We start from the raw sequence: 18,356 nt of genomic DNA, 5'->3' as shown, positions 1-18,356 counted from the left end.
TTCTATAAAGATTTTATATCTATACTGAACATGATTTCTTATAGCTTATTTTTAAAACTTTACCAAGCTGAAAAAAATATTGAATGCAAGTATAAATTATTGCAAAACCATTCAGTGAAAAATGCTAGATCTCTTAGGGATATAATTTATTAATTGGTTGACATACATAAAGATGCTCAAGTTATTCATTAGGCATTTTATCTGTCCAGTTGTTTAAAAATTGACCTCTAATCACCTGACAAAATATTTAAAATTCTAACATTATTCAATAAAGAAATCAAATCTTCCTTTATCACACACCAAAAAAAGAAAAAACATACAGTAATATAGGTGTTAAGGCTCTCATAAGCAACCATGCCATGCATTTTGCCATTGTTCTACCTAGCATTTTGGTTCATTTGAAATAACAGGCACAGGTAATAGAGCTCTGTATGGGAGTACTTCATGACAAATTTTCATTTGTCACAGCCAATGCTTGACTACAAAATATAGTAATGTTTACTATCACTAAAGTATCATTGAAAGTTGCAAATTTTATATAAAAAAAATACTGCCACCCAATACATTTTAACTCTTAACTGATTGAGATTACTCTTACACTGCCACCACCATTACATAGTACACTGTGTAATACTTTACAACACTCCTCAATCATTTATAAACTACTAATCAGTACTGTATTAAATATATACAAATATACAGACTTGATCCGTGGAATATTTTTTACTTAACCTTTTACAGCCTCCCTTACGTACAATTGAGGAATGTGGTACAAATCATACTATCTATACAACAAAAAGTAAGATCCACCAGCAGCCAGTAGTCTGTGCAGGCTCCGTGAAGTAAAATTTCGATAACTTTAACAGGTTTTACGGATAAACAAAAAAATGACCAGTAGCAGGACTAGGGTCATCACTTCAGCTCTATCATTTAAATTTAATCTATCTAGACAATTTAAATCATTCATTCTAATAACAAAGGAGTAATTTTGAGGGCTTTTCCAATACCTACAGTAAAGAAGCAAAACAAACAAATGGCAAACTGCATTCATATGCTTGTCATTTGGCAACCTTTTAAGGTCAAGACTTTGCAGCAATTAAAGAAAAACACCAATAACTTAAAACTGGGGAAGGGAGCACAGACCAAGGCTACCAGTGTTACCTTTCCTCTTAATTGGTGCAAAGCGTGGTGCGTGGAGATCCCAGCACAAAACCCCCACACCAGTGACGGGGTCGCGCCGGGCCCACGGTCGCCGATAAACTGAGAGCATGCATCAGAGAGCAAGAGAGCTAAGGTCTTAGGTTAAATGGCTGCTTCAGTTTGGATTAATTTCCTACTTATATTCCAACATGCGGTAATTCCAAACACCCAGAAAGCCATTTAAAGCCTAGTTTAGAAAGCTGTAAAACTAAAGTTATTAGTAAAGCTGAAGATTTCCTGTAATCTACACTAAAACAAGAAACATTTGATAATTTTACTTTGTTATTCACAATAAATAAGCGATTAAAACAAGTTATATTTGAATTACAGAATTCCAAAATTTCTTATAAAGTTAATTTAGTTGGAAACACCAAGCTCAATGTTTAAGTTTTGTACAAACTCAAACTTCTAGTTAGTGTAACTCCAATCAACAATGTGATAACATACAATAGTAGTAATGGGAAAAAACCTACACAAAAAGCATATCAAAAGATTGCTGCCTATTTTACGGACTTTCCTTACCAACACTGGAGAACGAAATTAAATCAGACAACTAAAGCAACTGGGTCCCAAACTTTAGGAAAAAACTGATGACCTAGGCTGTAAATCCAGTTGCTGCAATAACTTCTGAACCCCCAAAAACACAAAAGAAGAAGTAGTCTGTGGCTATGGTGTAAAAATTAGTCTTGATCATGTTAACACAATTGGTTACCTTCATAATTTATTTAAAATGCAGTTCTATTATTTGAACAATCTTCTCATTTGCTTTATTGAAATACATATGACTGTAGTTGTCAAGATAACCAGGTAAGCATAATAGACAATATGAAGACTGCGAGATGAACTTTTCTTTTGTGCAGTTCTATTCATGAAAGTGAAAATCCAAGCTGTATTTTCGACAAACTGAACAGGTTGTCCTGTTGTGTAGCTCGCCAGTATCTGTATTCTCTTCAGAGTGCTATAGGATCTTAGGCAGAGTTGCAAACAGTGAAAGAACAGTGACATTTGTCATTCAACCATTCACTACTGTAACCATAGATGAGATGTCATTCTGTTAAGGAGCATAGTTATTGTATACATATTGACCTAAAGAAACCTTATCAAGGAATTGTGGGCAACGACATCCCTGAGATATGTAGTTCTTACAGAAAGCAAGTGAAAGGGAGGTGCTTTTGACTTCATGACCTCTATTTCTTGGTATATATACATATACTGTATATATATATATATATATATATATATATATATATATATATATATATATATATATATATATATAAAATTCAAATTTAGACTTATAGCTGTCTTCATTACTGCACAAAGCTGCAATGATTCAATACTGTATTCTTGGATACTAATACTACTAGCTATTCCAAACAAATTTGTTGACATTCAGGTCTAGGATGTCTAGTTCTGCATACAGTAAGGCAAACTCCTCACCTGGCGTAATAGCATCTTATTGGAATCTTTACCAACAAAATCTCCAAAGGGGGAGGTAGAAAAAGAACTTCATTTCTTGTCAGCGACAAACAAGGTTTTTGCCATAACTACAGAACAAAAAAGACCATTAGATATATCCACCCTCTAGAGTGGCACACAACATACAATGAGCCGTGCAACAATTCCACTCGTTGCCAATGTTAATAAAAGCTCTCTCCAGGATTGTATTTTTGTACGTAACTTCAACCAAGGTCCAAATGTTCAAGTGGGGTCAGCCAAGAAAATAATCCTATGCTCACAAAGCATGCAGTCATCACAGGGACACTACATCCCAACTCCCACAAACACTCTCTACAAACTCGCTGATATTAAGCCTCCTAGAAATCAAGAGGCATATAACAAAAACTGAAAAGAGCAAACAAATCCTGGACTCAGGACATGCTCACGTGCCAGTTCCAAGTAGAATTAAGTCAAAGAAGAGCTTTGCCGCTGTGGAGGGACTACCAGCCCAAATACCAGCGCAATGATAAAATATACCAATGGAGAGACTCTGACAGGAGACTAACTCCCCAACAATGCAGTGCAGGACCCCACTGAAGAAATTGCTAATGGGGCATTACTGCCCAGACATGATTGTGGTGTGCCCTCTACATAACCGGTGACAATCTGGTTAAGCAACCTTAAAACTGACCAATTCTGCGAATGTAGTGAAAATGCCCAACTATCAATCATATTCTCCATCTAATAATTTGGGCAATTCTGACTTTAGTAGGCCGTTTGGCATGATAAGCTATGATGATGAAAACTACTATGGATGAGACATATTCCACTGCTGTATGGACTAAGACTTCATGCTTAGAACCTTTATTCATGTAGAGGTCCAAGCCCTTCAATTTGGACAGATTAATGAAGGAATATGTAGTAATAAAAGTATTAAAAATTCATTTATAATGAAGCCCCAAGAAATACCATAATCATACCTGTACAAGAGTTGGTAAAGCATATGTAGTTTCAAGAATAAGTAAAATATTTCTGAAAACTTACTCGTCCACAAATGACAGGGTTGGGTTCTAATAAAAAGAGGTGGGCTTCAAAACTACTGCATTGGTATAGCAAATGTGTTCAGTTCTTCTTCAAAAATTACTCTGGCTATATGATCTTGAATACAGTATAGTATTGGGTGAGAATCTAAGCACACAAGCAACACATCATTAGTTCTAGCTTGTATGGTTGTGATATTTGGGAACATAATGGACTTTACAATAAGGCTGTTATTTCTTTTCAAAACAAAACCAATGGTCCAAACAAAGAGAAAAAAGGGGTGGCCACCTACCGTTAAAGGGGAAAACTTCCTAAACCAACCCAATCATTTTATATTAAGATAAGAAACAATTAAATATTAAATTGTGGTCTAAATTCTTAAGGAAGGTTATTGCTTTAAAATTTTGAACAATCTGTTACCAGACTTGCATAACATTAAAAGATTAGTCTTGCAAAATCACGTTAACTTTGGGAGTTCTTTGACTTGCAGCTTAGCTAGCATTAATAATAATAAAGTAAGCTATTACCATTGTAATCAAAATAAAAGTAATGGCCTTCAATACAATCCTAAAGATGTACTGTAATCTAAACAATCATCAGGTTCTGTAGGATAGATATAGATAAGGGAAGGCAGGAGAGAAGTGGAATTGCTCTGATATTTACTCTAATAATTTCCTAGGACTTTGGAGACTTCAACAATGTAATCTTGAAACTAGTTTTTATAAAAAGAACTTGAATTTTCGGTAGTGTAAGTCACCACATCCAAAATACAATATGGAAAATGCATTTTCTATTCTGATTGACTTTGGTGTTTAAAAAAAAAATATCAGAAAACTCACCTGATTTACTTGGAATGTTGCCCTCTGCCTCAGTGAAAATGTTACTGCGATGGTGGTCCCGCACCCTACGGTTTGCCATCTCCTTGTTAGGCTCATCACCAAAGAGACGATTCTGAGTATCTAGCCTGGAAGAGTTTGGCGTGGAAGAACCACTTGTGGTGCCATTAGTAACAGTGCCATTAAGTGCAACACCATTGGTGGTGGCAGTGTTTGTTGCAGTGGAGGGACTATTTTCTTTGACAGAATTAGTGCCATTTTCTTGGGGAGTTGGTGGGGGAGAACTCATACCATTAGTTTCAACCTTTGGAGACTGTTGCTCTTGGTTATCATTCTTGGGAGCTTCTTGCTCTGGGGTTGACTTCCCTCTGATGTTACTCAGGTTGTCGTCATCTCCGAAACTGATGGAAGAGCCACCGCCAGGAGGCTTCAAAACCCTGTAAAAAGAAAAAAAAATATTAATATATTAATTACTGTTAGTTTTAATACTAACTCTACCTATAATACTCCTAGAGAATAGTGATAATTAATGTTAAATCACATATTGGCTCATGCTCGCTCCAGGAAGACAAATTCACAACAAAAGTCAATAATTATACTGGGTCACATTTCTTGCTGTGCATTTACATACACAAACTCTTGCTTGTTCAGTATACTGTATACCACAACAATAAATATTTGAGTTGGCATTACTTAAAGCCACAATATTTAAGTGTAAAATTTGAAGTAATCACTCTAATCATTCTAAATTAAACAAGTCAATACCGGTCTAAAAATTAATGTAGTATTTGGTAAACACCTACCTGTTTTACTACAAATACACCTAAGAATACACACAGTTGAATAAGTTATACCAACAATATTAACAAAACTGCCATTTCACTTTTTTGGAGCTAAACGAAAAAAAAAAATGGTACACGTTTGATTATGGCCTGGTCATTTATACCCCGCAAGTCAAAAAATTTCCAAAATAATGATAACACACACATATATATATATATATATATATATATATATATATATATATATTATCATACGAAAAAATTGGTACACATTTGATTATGGCCTGGTCATTTATACCCTGCTAGTCAAAACATAACCAAAATAATGATCATATATATATATATATATATATATATATATATATATATATATATATATATATATATATATATATATATATATATAATGAGTTTAATCCAGGGCTTAAAACTTGCCTAACTTTGGGGTGTTCTGGAGCTAATTCCTCATCAATGTGTGATTTTCCACCAGGAGGCTGCTGAACCCTGAAATTCGTTTCATGACAATCTTACCATGGTCAGGTAATACACCAATTTAACAAAATGCATCGTCATATTTCAGAAACTTCATACATTATTATGCCAGGTAAATAAAACTATGATCATTCAAATATTTCACAATGTATTGAGAGAGAGAGAGAGAGAGAGAGAGAGAGAGAGAGAGAGAGAGAGAGAGAGAGAGAGAGAGAGAAATATCCTATCACAAATTTCACTTGCCTAACATTCAAATGTTCTTTGGGGAGTTCGTCATTCAGGCTAGTGTCACCTCCAGGTGGCTGATGTACCCTGAAAAGTGGTTAGGGGAAATGACTTATGCCAGTAGTATAGCAACTGGTTATAATCATCAACAGCCACTCAGAAACTGCTATTGAAAATACCAACTAACAAATACTGTATATTTTAATATCACCATTTCATTCTCATTTACACAAGGACAAACTGCAATAAGACGACCTACAGAAATCGCTTACCGTATTTAAAAACTGAATACTATCAACAATGATCTCTTAAATTCAAATATATTATTTAAAAGCTGACCAAAACTATTATTTAAATAAAGTTCAACTTTAAGTATCATATGGATTTAAACTATACGAATCTTATCTAAAAACACGAAATATTTGACTCCCAGTATAACATTTATTTTTTTAAGCTACCAATATGTTCATATCACACTATTCATCTTAATATGAAACACCTTTGCCAACGTAAACTCCTATGCCCTCTGTTCAAAACGGTCTTCATACCCAACTTTTCCCTTGGCTAACTAGCCTGCTCAGGATTAAATACTACCACCCTCATGATAACGTTCGAGCAACAGCAAAGTATTACTTAAAACAAAGCCTTGTCGAATTTTCTGTAAACTGTCTGTACAGCCTCGGTAGTTGCTGGATCATCCGTCCACCCTCAAAGGTCTCGTTCTAAATGGTAATTTTTACTCACTAGTGCCAATACAGAAGAATTCCCAACTCAACCCGGGATGTTGGTGGGGCGAGACAACCCTTAGAGAGGTCTCGTCCCTTGACTCCCTTCTGTCATTTCAACCAGAACTTCTGGTGTTAAGCGGACACAACACAGGCAGGTTGGGAGCCCATCCCCTACAACATCTAGGGTCGAGACAATGGACTAACCAAAAGAGTTTATGCCATATCAACGTGTTGCAACATCGAGCAACTCTCCTCATACTCCATTTTTGCATTCTTGGACTGGGCACTCCGTGGTGCCGTTGGGCAACAATGACAGTGATATATAATTAAACAAGGCGGGACAATTTCTCTGCAGCTTTGCCTGTTAGCAGCAGAAATTTGTGAGCGGGCGGTGCTCAACTCTAACAACCGGCTCTATTCCAGGAAAAGAAGAGCATAATGACAGTCAAGCTGAGCAGGGAAATTAAAATGGCTGGACCAGAATAATCTTTGCATTCTCAGATAACAAACAGGATCTTTACTTTGTGAAATTCCATAACAGGCAACTAGTTCACAACAGCTCTCAATCGGGAGCCTCCACTATACACCAGACCCGGAAGCAGTTCTCAAAAATGTCTTCCAACATGGAGGGATGTATGTCCTCGACATCTATGGGGTTTTGCCGTTCTACTTGATAGAAATGTCTAAACAGAGTCCAGACCACTCTCATTTTCAATTGACTCTTTAGCCCAGAAGGGCACAAAGTGGAATGGCACCAGGCCTTCTACGTACTTCCATTGGTATGGCCTCTGGGAGACTTGCCTCTTCTCCTCAACCTGTTGTACCAACCACATGTCCAAATATTTCACAGCTCGGTAGAATCCCAACGGCGTTACGTGCAAAGGTGATTCTTTGGAAAGAAATTGTGCTAAAGTTACCGGGATACCTCCAGAAATCTTCAACTTCTGTGTACCAATCCGAGTGGGCTATCCTTAGTAGTTGGGTTCGTAAGAGAGGTGTCTCCCCTCTCCGAACCTCTATTCCAGGTACCCCAAAATTTTACTTTACCTCCTAAAAGAATAGCTCTGCCCAGTATCAGTGGCTAAAGACTATTGCTCAGCATTCACCCAGGTCTTAAGACTGAAAGGAGTCAATACTTTCGGCGCAGCGGAACTTTCTATGCGCTGTCTTGAGCATTCCTGTCCTATGATAGAGGGAGACCACAGCCTTGAAAATATACAAATTATATCTAAATCTGTAATTTTGAGTTGCAATGTGATCTCAAACAATTATTTTTAGGGCTATGAGTGATTTGATAGCCAGATATTAGCAATTAGTACTGCCTGTGTCACACATACTTGGCCACCACATAAGGCTTGCGACACAATGGTGCCAATTAGATGATGCTTTACAAATGTCATACAAACACCAGGGCATCATTACAGTGATGGTCGCCTTAAAATGGCAACAAGTGATGGTTGGTACGAACTAACTGCTTATGTTTTTATACACAAAAACATAGGACATCATTATGGCATGTGAGCTATAACCATGGTTGCAAAATATGGTGATTTTTTTTTGTCATTGCATAGAGGTTACGTCGTAATTACCTAAATTTAGGCCGTTACCATAACCTAACCTAATAGCAGTCTAAGATCGCAATTGTGAAACGGCCTATAGTTGCCATGGTTTGTGGGAGCTCACGGCGAAAACATTTCTTAAAAACAATGCAATCGTGAATTAAATAACCAACCTCATTAAACCTACAAAGAACATTTATGATTTTTACAACGCCTCAAAACTTGATTGTTCAACCTAATTATCAGTCTTTAACAGACAAGTAGTATTATCAGGGAGATTACATCCAAGAATATCCGAACCGAAAACGCTCGCCAATTACAGGAAGAATAGTCCCCTTAAGAACGCCTTGACTAAAGCAAGACAAGCTCTTGCAGAATAGTCTACAATACTAACAAAAACCGAAGTGCGTAAGTGCGTGTATTTTACCATAATGGTTGCTAATACAAAATTCAGTTAGTGCTCCAACAATCAAGTATAAGATATACCCAATTTTCAACACAAGATTATTACGAAATAGGCTATATGGCGAGGGGAGGAATGGGGGAAGCTGTCATGCATGAGGGTATAGCAGGATTCTACACGAGAACAGGTCTACATTTTTTCAAGGTTAACTTGCAGTATGCCCATAGAGGCGAGGGGAGGGAGAGTACGGATTTAATTTCATTAAAGCGAGAAGTGACGCACACTGTTTTGAGCTCAATTCCCATAAAGCCAGAATATTTACCCTCAAAGCGAAGGCAACTAGTTCCACTTACGCAATCTTAAATATTTGTCTACGAAAATTTACGGACCTCTAGGCTAGATCTAAATTAATTTCGCACAATTCCAATACGAAAGATTTGATAAAACATACGTATTTTATTTCGAAATTCCATGTCACTGCTCACGCCAAAAACTTGCATGTAAATACGCATACTTACATGAAAAAATGTAAGTAAAAAAGTAAAGGAAATACGCATGAAAATGGCAAATGAAAATGTTTAAGTAAAAAAAATACGCCTGTACTAATCATAAAAGAAAGTACACACGGAAAAAGAATACTTTGGTAAATTTACGGGTTCTGAGAAGTAGAAAGGTCAGTTCAGGTATCGGAGATGTAGCATTACTTTCTCCGGCGAAATACAAAGCTAATATTCAAGTCTTGAAGTTGTAGGTAACCTTTAACTACAATGGAAACCACCATGATTCCGTGAATAAATAAACATGCGCCCTCCATATCGAGAGAGAGAGAGAGAGAGAGAGAGAGAGAGAGAGAGAGAGAGAGAGAGAGAATACCTGTCTTAGTTTCTAGCGTCACCTTCAAATTGTAGGACAACACCCTATCATGCGTGTATGAAAGATAACAAATCATCTATCCACTCCTGCTTGAACTTCTTTACCTTCAAATCACCCACACACGGCCACAGTGGCATAGAAGGACCATTTGACATTAGCTATGGATACGCCTTTTTAAAAAATTCATTGGTAAAAGTGTCAATGAAAAATGCGTTGGCGACATGCGCTATAAACAGTACACATGTTTAAGGAGGCTAAAAACAAGGGGGTATTTATAGGAAAATGAAAATAAAGGAAAGTAGAATTTTTATACTTCAGCAATAGTAATGAACATCATCCCACCTCTGGGCTGTGTTATCAAGTTAACGCCCGAGAGCCAATCCCACGTGCTCTATGAAAACAAGGTTTTCCACACCACTAAAAAAAAGTTAGGCCACAACACTTCCTAGATCCAACATGTGCAAGAAACAATTCCATATTCGTTTGTAATTGCAAACTCAAATATCAATTCTGCCTGTAACTACAAAGGTATGAATCAAATAAAGCACCGGTGAGCCTTGAACTTGTGAAAAGGGATCGAGTTTCCTTAAACAATCACTGTCTTCCTTGAGAGAGAGAGAGAGAGAGAGAGAGAGAGAGAGAGAGAGAGACTTTAAATGGATGAGGGCTACGTACGTCGAGGCCCACTCGTTTTGGTTGTATAAAGTGCTATACTGTATACTTGTGCTAGTTTTTCTATTCTTGTAGCTGCGACCCGCGACAGCGGACTAACTAGATGTCCATTTTACTGCTTAGAAATAAGGCATTCTCATTTCTATGAACGCAATCATCTGTTCCCCTGGTCAAGTTAAAGTAACGCAATACCATAACCTTGCCAGCTACACATACACCTGTAAATACAATAAAAAGGACGTGGGTTTTTCATTATCTTCTTAAACCCGACATTTTTTAAAGGGGAAATAAATACACATTTAAAATCTTACAATTTATAACATATATACATCATAGTATATTTACAAATAATATTTTTATTTACATATATTGTATTTAATTATAAATACACTATATGTAAAATAAAAAAAATTATTTACGTAAATATACTATGGTGTATCTGGTATACTGTAAATTGTAAGATGGTAAATGTGTATTTCATAATAAAAGATAAAAAAGGGTCCACTTCAGAAAGGAGAGGAGTTATTAAAGTTTTACGTTACATGTTTTCTTTTGGAAAATTCTTTATAAATACTTATACAAACTGCTATAGGGTAAACCTTTCATAGCTCGTCAAAAATGTCTTGGGTTAGAGTTCTCTTGCTTGAGGGTACACTCGAGCACTCTCTCCTATCTTATTTCTCTTCCTCTTGTTTTGTTAAAGTTTTTATAGTTTATATAGGAGATATTTATTGTTGTTACTCTTCTTAGAATATTTTATTTTCCTTTTTTCCTTTCCGCACTGAGCTATTTTCCCTGTTGGAGCCCCTGGGCTTATAGCATACTGCTTTTCCAACTAGGGTTGTAGCTTAGTAAGTAATAATAATAATAATAATAATAAAATCGTAACAGACTGCATCTCTGATAACAAATATCCAATTGTTTAAAACATCTTTCAAACATTCATTGATAAAATAAAATCTTGATTCCTTAATGGTGGCATACACTACAACCAGTCCATTCAGGCATCTTGGCATCCAGCTGTCAGAGGCAGATTGCCCAAGGGGAAATTGCCCACTTGAACGTCAAGCCGTTTTACTCTGTAGAGGGTGTGAGTAATGCACCTACTAAATTCAATAATCACGCTTTACTTATCAGTCTTTCCTGGGCATCATAACATTTCTAGGTTTGATAAGGAACTCCAATTTTACCTTTATCAGTCATTGGATTTATGTATTTGGGCTACAGAACCCAGCGTTCGGGCCTGTGGGGCTATTCAGCACCAATGGGCAAGAGGTTGGACATCAAGACCGGAGTTGAAGTATTAGGATAAAATATAAGTGTAACTAAGGGTAAAATGAACGCTGCTAAGACTCAAGAAATGCCTACAGTGTACCACGAGAGGTGCATTAGCCATCTTTGCAAATAAGTGTATAAATATCTTTGTTCCATACCGTTCAAGTCCTTAAAATGCCACATGCTTGTAATTTTTTTAGACAGTCATAAAAAATTTAAGCGTGAACGAAAAAAAGACAAGGTGGGCGTATTTAGAAGTAACATACGTAAGGAAATCTGCCCTTATTTAGATAAACCTTCTGGCAACTCCACGGGTGGTGTCTGACGTCTTACCAAGGGTTCGATCACTATACACCTGCCATTAAAAATATATTTTAATGTCATTTAAATAATGACATGGTGAAGGCCGGGTGATAAGATAGATGTCATTAAAATTAAAAGTTTTTATGACCGATCATAACACTGGAATTATGGACGGAATTTGTGGTAATTAAAATTATATTTACTAAGTGGTAACTATACATAGTTGATAGTGAATCAAACTCAAGGAGGGGCCTATAAAATCCTTTTTTTTTCATTAAGTTGGTAAATTTATTTACCTGTTCTTGCAATACATAAATCTAAATGTAGAGCCCTATGATAAAAGAGCAGGGTTTTGATTAACCTTAAATATCTGAACCCTCCAGACCTATCATCTCCTTCAATTCTACAAGATCACTAGCAACAATCATCTCAATGGAAATCAATTAAATAATATATTTCAAAGCTAAAAAAAAAAAAAAAAAGGTACCACAGCTGAACTACTCTTAGATTCAGGACCTGTCACGTACACATGAACACTTGCATACGAAAACCGTTAGGACAAAGGAGGCGGAGACAACATTCATATCCTCATAAATAAGAATTAAGATTTGAAGCCATCTCCTACGACACATTACAATCATTCTCATACGACAAAATTTCTCGCATTAATCCCCAGAAATAACCGGTGTATACCTGACCATGGCTTATACAGTTCAATACACTTCACAGTTACGTTCGTGATTCAGATCATCTAAACAGTCGGGATCACTGCACTGGAGAACTGCGGTAATACGTTTTCTCCTTCCAACTTGTCGATCTTTATATCATAAATAATATGATATATAACATGTACGAAATTCACATAATTGATGCAATGATGAATGAGATTCCAACGCAGACTGAGAAGCTCTTGCAACTTTTCACTTTTCCACCTCGGTGGTTTGAAGATTAATAATTTTACAGATAATCTGTTTAAAAAAACTTAATGAATTAACAAGAGATCCAAAAGCTGGCGTAATTTAGGATCAACAGGAGGAGACGTTCGAACGAGCACTGAGCGAGCCAAACATCTACTGAGTTTGGCTGGTGTGACTGGAGGAGGCCCTACAGGTCACCCAGACCCCTGGGGACTGGGAAGGGAGTTGAGGGGGTGCGGTGTATGGGAGGAGGGCCGGGGAAGACTATCCACAAGGCATTGAACTAAGTAGTTTATAAGTTGTCCCCTTCCTGTAATTAATTCTAAGGAATTGAAGTCACAACTTTCACAACTTCAAGTATTAATAATACGACTAACCTAAATATTAGGTATAAAAACCTGATTATTAAAATCATAACATAACCAAAAGTACAGCAATTCCAAATTCAACAACTAAAAGGAGACCATGCTTGACTCATACAACGAAAAACTACTAAACACGCTCTTTGTAAATTATAAGCTTTTCGTCAGCATAGAATCCAAGGAATCTGCCCTTAAGGTCACACCCAGTCCCACTACCCTACTCAGGTGGAGATGAATATGTTTTCACAGTCGCTTGTGATGCTGGGACCTACGCTAAACATGGATTTCTCATGTGTAGGCCTATTCAAAGAACTGAGAGAAAATCATATGAAAAATAAATGTGGGTGGAAGAGATAAGGGGAAACAAGTTTATAATGTAAAATAACAAATAAGAAAAGCAATTGAAAACAGAACGGGTAAGAATTCTAGTAACCCCCTTTCTTCAAAGTTTACCTAAGGCTCGGTCCAATCCTCTAGGTGCCCTGACAACTTTCTTTTCCGAAGGGCAAGAGACCTAACCTCGATTGCTGCCAGCAACAGTGATATCTAAAGCAGGAACACATTTTTTGGCGTGCTTTCATATATGAAACTACAGCTATTCTGGAACTCCCTTGACCATCAAAATGACATCCCGACGCAAGAGATTTATTCTCAATTAAGAGTCCCCGAATACGATTAATTTACTTCAAAAACAGCTTCAGGAGAAACCCTACCTCATAACAGGTTGCTTTAGATTTATTCGCGAGGCTGTGACATGTTCAAGTGCTTAGGAGATCTGTCCTTAAAATTCTAATCTATATTAACGAAAGTATCAACTTCATCAGACACCAAATATGAAAGTATTTTTAGTAAAGCGACTAAGAGATTAAACATACTTATTGCATCATAGGGGTACACAAGAAACTTCATTTTGGCTTAAGGTTTGATTATTGCACCCAAAAAAATGTCCCTGTTAGCCCTACACATTCAAAATATGCACGAGAAAATAATTAGTTTTTACTGAAGTGACGATTATGTACCGTTAACGAAAGCTAGACGAAATGTAAATTCTACGAATAAGCAGCAGGTACCATGAGACCTAACATTCCACTAAACTGGTTTCTTACTCGAGAAGGACGGTGGGTTATTGGATGTTATGTGGGAAGTTTTTATTTTTTTTCTCTATTGGCCATACTAACAAAACAAAAGCAGGCTGCCATTTAAAGAAAGAAATGCGAACAGAGATATTTAATCAGTCCTTGACAACAAACTATTACCGGTAGCTATCGTAAACCTTATCAATTTGATATTTTAGATTCATTTTTACATTAATGTTCCTCTGGTCTACAAAACAGCGAATATGGTTAATAGTTTTATCAACTTTGACCAAGTTAAGGAAACCTTAAATGGAAATAAGTTACTGTTGGCCACAACAGTCTTTCCACGACACCCCAACCCCATAATCACCTCCCAAAGGAGACCTCTCAACCGTCAGTATGACTAACTCCTTAACCAAATACGTCTACCTTCCCTCACATGTCGCCCCTGACTCACCACTGGGCACCGACACAATCCCACTACACCTTAGGGGTGCCATAATACCCCCACCCCAATCAAAACAGAGTTATGTCTTACCATAACACCTCTGTCACCCATACCCCGCATATGACTTACTCTAAATGGCGTCAGTAAGCTATAAACGGACTACAACGCTTAATCATGGACTTGTGTAATTTTTTCTTTTGCAAAATATTGAAAATTGTCTATACTCATGAAACCAATCCACATCTTTCATAACACCGTGTCGAAATAAAAGTTATCCTTGTTTTAAAAATTACACTATACGCTAATCACAAGTACTATTGTAGAAAGTTTAAGTTTCCCTTGTAAACACTATTCAAGAGTTCGCAAGCCTGACAAGATCGTTGAAAAAATAAGCAAAACTATTAATATTTCCGTTTATTTCCTAACGAAAAGACGACCTAAGCGTAAACCATAAACAAACATTCGTTTCGCCGTCCGCCTTTAAAAGGGGGGATACCCATGGCAACAACTGACGGGGGGAAATTCGCTCTGAACGTCACACATTTAGCGTTATTCAGCAAACGGGTTTTCGACATAACTTTGATACGAAACAAACAAGGGCGACTAGAAAGGACGACACGACCAAGACCAAAGTTCGTTACATAATTATTATCTTTTGATGAATCACTACTGATACAACGACAGGCATGCATTTATTCTTTTCGTCCACATGAATATTTAAGTTGGGATGAACTTGATTACAAACTGTTACTTGTGAGGACTAGTTTATGTTATTTATTGCTCGCACAAGGGAAAGAGCTTTACTTCTCTAACTAAAACATTAGGCAAATGTATTTCAAGAGAAATGATCGTAACTTCAAAGTTGCTATAAAGAAATATAATTTCGCATCCCATGTTGAGTAATTGGGGTGACCAGCCACACTCCACTTTTTGTTTAGAATCATTGCTTGAAAAGTATGTGGTGCTATTTTTCTGCAGTTTAGTAAGATGTCGACCGTCTTATTATGTAAATGTGATATACCAGACGGGCAGTCTTTTCTCAAAAGAAGATACAACAGAATAACGACCATCTTCGTCATGACAGGAAGGATTGCAAGCAGAAGTCTAGAAGCCATTTAAGAGAATGGCTCAAGCAATCAGAAGAGAGCTTTGTTTAGCAGCACGTAACGTAATCATTGGGATTTATCTTGAGTCCGCTGTTGGAAGACGTAGAACAAACATTTGCGAACAGATAAGCCGGGTTCAAATCTTCATCAGATTGCCATTATAACAGTTATCTAACCTCTTTAATGATTGTGTTAATTCTTTCTATCAGCTTCTTCCTATTTAACGATTTTTAAAGATCCTCTTATTGGATCCTATCATGTGACCCTTTGTCAATTACAAACTTCTCATTTTTACTCAAGTTTTGGTTTCATATATTTTTCTAAAAATTAGGTTGCCACTTCACAGTGATTCCTGTCCAACGATAATGATTGAAGTAGAGAGATCTTCAGCCAGTCAATCTACATCTTGGCTATAATGCTGTACATAATTCAATAAGCTTCAAGATTAAATATTCGAGCCAACATTACGTGCTTCGAGTTAGAGATAAATATCTTTTTTTTTTAATTAGAAGACAGTAATACTCTATGAATGAATCTTACGACTTCTTTCAGCAATTTCCATCTAATTATGAGACGAATTATGTGCAGTCAAAGAATCGGGTCAACACGGGAATAGTTATAAATATATTGGAACAAAGATGTGCCTCTTCTGTAGGTTGAACTTTCAAACATGCGGCCCCCAAGACTATATAACAATCTCCCACTAGACATCCGAAAGACGACTGAAGATATTAAAGCTTTCAGCACGAAAGTACTTTGATTATGTGGATTTGTCAATCAACGCGGAGTATGCTGTGCAATACTCTTAAAAATCACAGAATGTCAGAATATATACAGCAGAGATCTTTCAAGTCCTGTAGTACGCATGGCTCCCATGTGATGGGACCAGGAAAACAGCCGTTAAAGCCAACTTAATTCTAATTCTCAACGTCTCATCTTAGTCCATTATAATAATGCATTACGAATTAGAATAGTTTCCAGAGCACTGCTTTCACCCACTGGGGGAGGGGGAGACAAATTTGCAAACTTAAATTCGTACTAAAGACGAAAGCGGGAGATGTGGCCAATTGCCTCTCTTGCTACTCTTTAAAGATAGAAACAGCTTAGATTGATGAGTAAACAACTACTATCTGAAATATCTGCTGTTGATGATGAATTGACATGGGTGCTACTTATAAATATAGAGGCTACACACTTTCAATACGAAACCAGCACTACTTAGGTAAAAATAAAATAACAATTAGAGCATCGATAGATTCTGAACACGGTGCAGACACAGTCTGCAGAGGTGGAGTAACATAAACCAATACTTGGTAGCTAACGGTCATTTTCCAGTAAGTAGCAAGAGAGATTTTGGTGAAAATGAAGGCGGTGGGGGACTGCGCCAAGTTAATTCAAGCAGTAAACAGTATGTATATATATATATATATATATATATATATATATATATATATATATATATATATATATATATATATGTATATATATATATATATATATATATATATTATATATATATGTATATATATATATATATATATATATATATATATATATATATATATAATATATATATATATATATATAATATATATATATATATATATATATATAATATATATATATATATATATATATATATATATATATATATATATATATATTATGGCATGTCAATTTCCTGTTTTCTAATGTTTGTGAAGGTGACATATTCAATATTTAGCAGGATATATAAATTACTAAAGAAAAAAAACTTTAAATATAAACAAAAGGAATCTCGAGATATTGTTATTACTGCCTGTCAAAATGCATCTAGCTACACAGTTATGGATAAACCAATAGCTTATTGAGAGAGAGAGAGAGAGAGAGAGAGAGAGAGAGAGAGAGAGAGAGAGAGAGAGAGAGAGAGAGAGAGAATTACAATTGTATCAAATAGAACTTCCTCCAAGTGGTTGATCATCCCAATATAAAAATGTGCTCAGATAAAACGCATCCCAACAAACAACCCCATCAAAAGTACACTAAAGAGCCCAAGATGCGTCCTCCGTAACGATCGTTTAATTCCGATAGAGGTCACAGTGTGCGATTTAGGATAATGCTGTGCCATTCATTTAAATTGTAACGCATAATGATGGCTTTTGATCAAATGATATTTTAATGGCGTTTTCTTGCTGTCGTGGTGTCTTTAATGCAGTGTGTTATGAATATCAGGATAAACATACAAATGGAGAGAGAGAGAGAGAGAGAGAGAGAGAGAGAGAGAGAGAGAGAGAGAGAGAGAGAGAGATGGGGTGGGTATGGGAGAGCCATGAGGAGTGCGTGGGAAGAGGAGGCGGGTGAGAGTAAAAGGAGAAGAGGTGGTGGGCGAGAGGAAGAGAGCAGGAGAGGAGAAAAGAGAGCATCCCTCCTCTCATCTCCCGCAGACTCCATCAGCTACTCTCTAACCGTCTGCCCCTCTTCAGGAGCTATGACTCACCAGAAAACGTATACTGTACGTCGGCACATAGCATATACATACGTTCGGGAGAGCACGCACACGTGCGCGCGCAGTCAAGTGAGAACTACCAGGAATTCCTCGTGCACCAGGAGGCAGGAGGAGAAGGGCCTTGCAAGCAAGG

At 36.6% G+C, this 18,356-nt stretch overlaps 1 protein-coding gene across 5 annotated transcripts in view; it reads right to left on the bottom strand.

The window, feature by feature from the left end:
- LOC137640225 (microtubule-associated protein Jupiter-like) overlaps positions 1 to 18,356 on the bottom strand; it is a 77,753-nt gene that overhangs the window by 3,461 nt on the left and 55,936 nt on the right. For 2 of the 5 annotated variants that reach the window (XM_068372790.1, XM_068372789.1), the window contains exons 2-3: positions 4,521 to 4,954; positions 1,162 to 1,260 (exon numbers count right to left, since the gene is read on the bottom strand). In XM_068372790.1, the coding sequence (XP_068228891.1) occupies positions 1,162 to 1,260; positions 4,521 to 4,954 (533 nt within the window). Of the gene's footprint in view, positions 1 to 1,161; positions 1,261 to 4,520; positions 4,955 to 5,734; positions 5,804 to 6,034; positions 6,104 to 12,522; positions 12,894 to 18,356 lie in introns of those variants that run through there. The other 3 variants (XM_068372787.1, XM_068372788.1, XM_068372791.1) reach the window with 3 other exon arrangements.

The sequence above is a fragment of the Palaemon carinicauda genome, chromosome 4, assembly GCF_036898095.1.
Source record: "Palaemon carinicauda isolate YSFRI2023 chromosome 4, ASM3689809v2, whole genome shotgun sequence".
NCBI lineage: Eukaryota > Metazoa > Arthropoda > Malacostraca > Decapoda > Palaemonidae > Palaemon > Palaemon carinicauda.
Note: the sequence above shows the minus strand (reverse complement) of the source record. Positions and strands in the feature narration are given on the sequence as shown.